This window comes from Cariama cristata, unplaced genomic scaffold (assembly GCF_000690535.1).
Source record: "Cariama cristata isolate BGI_N322 unplaced genomic scaffold, ASM69053v1 scaffold27204, whole genome shotgun sequence".
Taxonomy (NCBI): domain Eukaryota; kingdom Metazoa; phylum Chordata; class Aves; order Cariamiformes; family Cariamidae; genus Cariama; species Cariama cristata.
In genome coordinates, this window is record NW_009611656.1 from 10,525 (window position 1) to 12,372 (window position 1,848).

At 58.3% G+C, this 1,848-nt stretch overlaps 1 protein-coding gene across 1 annotated transcript in view; it reads right to left on the minus strand.

Moving 5' to 3' along the window:
• Positions 1–270: 270 nt before the first annotated feature.
• Positions 271–1,848, minus strand: part of LOC104160255 (sterile alpha motif domain-containing protein 10-like) — a gene marked incomplete at its 5' end in the record, with an annotated part of 1,941 nt that continues 363 nt past the window's right edge. Inside the window, 2 exons of the mRNA XM_009698344.1 lie at positions 271–293; positions 781–921. Coding sequence (XP_009696646.1) covers positions 271–293; positions 781–921 — 164 coding nt within the window. The remainder of the gene's footprint in view (positions 294–780; positions 922–1,848) is intronic.

The following is a 1,848-nucleotide window of genomic DNA, read 5'->3' on the forward strand; positions in this document are numbered from 1 at the left end:
TGGTGGAAAAATTCATCTGTCCCAGTTGCTGTTTTGCTAATTGCCCTCCAGCCAAGAGCCCTGTCTGCCGGAGGAAACCTCCCGTCTCTGCCCAGAAAAGTATTCATAAAAAAGAAAGAGAAAGAAGAAGGAGAGAAGCCCTGGAGTGGCTGGGGGGGCGTCTCTTCGTATTCCAAGCGTGTGGTTCAGGTCTCGTATCAGCGATGTACAGCCCATCCCGGAGGTGCTCAGTTCACAGTGTTGGTGCAATCTGCCAAACAGACGGATCAGCTAGGAGACATTTCCAAAAGAAGCTGGAACAAGGCGGGAGAGGAAGGAATAAACAGCCTGCAAGGGTAGCACGTTTCAGCCCACCCACTGCCAGCCCTGGAGAATTCCATGCAAAATGCCACTAATGGATTTTGGGCTGTGCACCGCAGCCCGGCCCTGTGCACCACGACCTGTCCTTGTGCACCAAAACCTGTGCACCACAGCCCATCCCCGTGCCCCACAGCCTGTGCACCACGACCTGTCCTTGTGCACCAAAACCTGTGCATCACCACTCATCCCAGTGCATCGCAACCTGTGCACCACAACCCCTCTCTGTGCCCCCAGCCCGTGCTCCACACCCCATCCCAGCCACGGCACAGGCTGCATTTGCACCAGCAATGTGCAGGGGGGTGCCTCGGGCTCTGGCAGCCACCCACCCCCCGGCTGGCCCATCGCCTGCCGGAGGGCCACACCCTCCCCGGGGTTGGGTTTCGGAGCCTCTCTCCCCGCTCGGCCTCTCGCTGGCCCTACCTTGGCTGAGCAGCTGCAGGTTTCGGACCTCCTCGCGCACCTGGAGCTGCAGGACCTGCTGCAGGACCTCCTGCCGCTGCGCCTCGTGAGCGATGCCCATGCGCTGCAGCTTCTCCCCATTCAGCCGCAGCAGCGCCCGACCTGCAAACACGGCATTGCTCGGTGCCCAGCCGGCAGCACCGTGTGGCGGGGACACCGTAAAAGTGCAACTCAAATGGGAGCCCATCTTCATGGGAGAATAAGGAGGGAGAAAGGGAAGAAATCCTAAAACACTTTTTCCCCACCTGGACCCACAGGGATGGAGAAGCCTCGCAAGTGGCCCCACTTTTGCAGAGTGCGAGGTGGCAGCTCGAGGTCCCCGGCCTCAGGACAGATACTGGCTCCAGCAATCACGTAACCCATCCCCGCAGGCAGGAGCTTTCCATTTCTCCGCTCCACCTCCCGCATCAGGAGATGTTTTTCCGAGCGCACGGTCCCCGCGCGGGCTGGCCGTCCCGGGGGAATGGGAGTACCCATCAAAACGCATTAGCATTGCCGCCACCGTCCTCGGCGAGCCACTCTCCTCCAGTCCGGGGGCTATTAGATAAGGGATTTACAACCAGCTTTTGTCCTTGTTTCCCAGCGTACGTTTGCTAATGCTACCTTTGTTTCCCATGCAAGGGCTGGCTGAGCTCTTGCATTAGGGCTTTGCATCCCTCCCGGGCAGCTCCAGCGCTCCCTTCCCTGCTGCTTTCTCCTGGCCCTGGCAGAGCTCTGCCCGGCCACGCACACATCGCAGTCGGACCGGGACGATGCTCAGACGTAGGGTCAAAGCCCCTGGCCCCAGGGGGCAAAGGGGAGGGAGCCGGTCCTAGAGGTAAGCCTCCTCCGAGGACTTGGCTGGGAGTTGCGTTCAGACCTGGATGAAGACATTTGCAACTTGGACTCCAGCTGGGCAGAGATCTTTCCTCTTCTGCAAAAATTTTCTGTATTTAAAAAGCTACAAAAATATTCTTACTATATTAATCGAGGTGAGGAGAAGACTCTTCCCTGTTTTATAAATCACATTCTCCCCTGGGCAATTCCTGC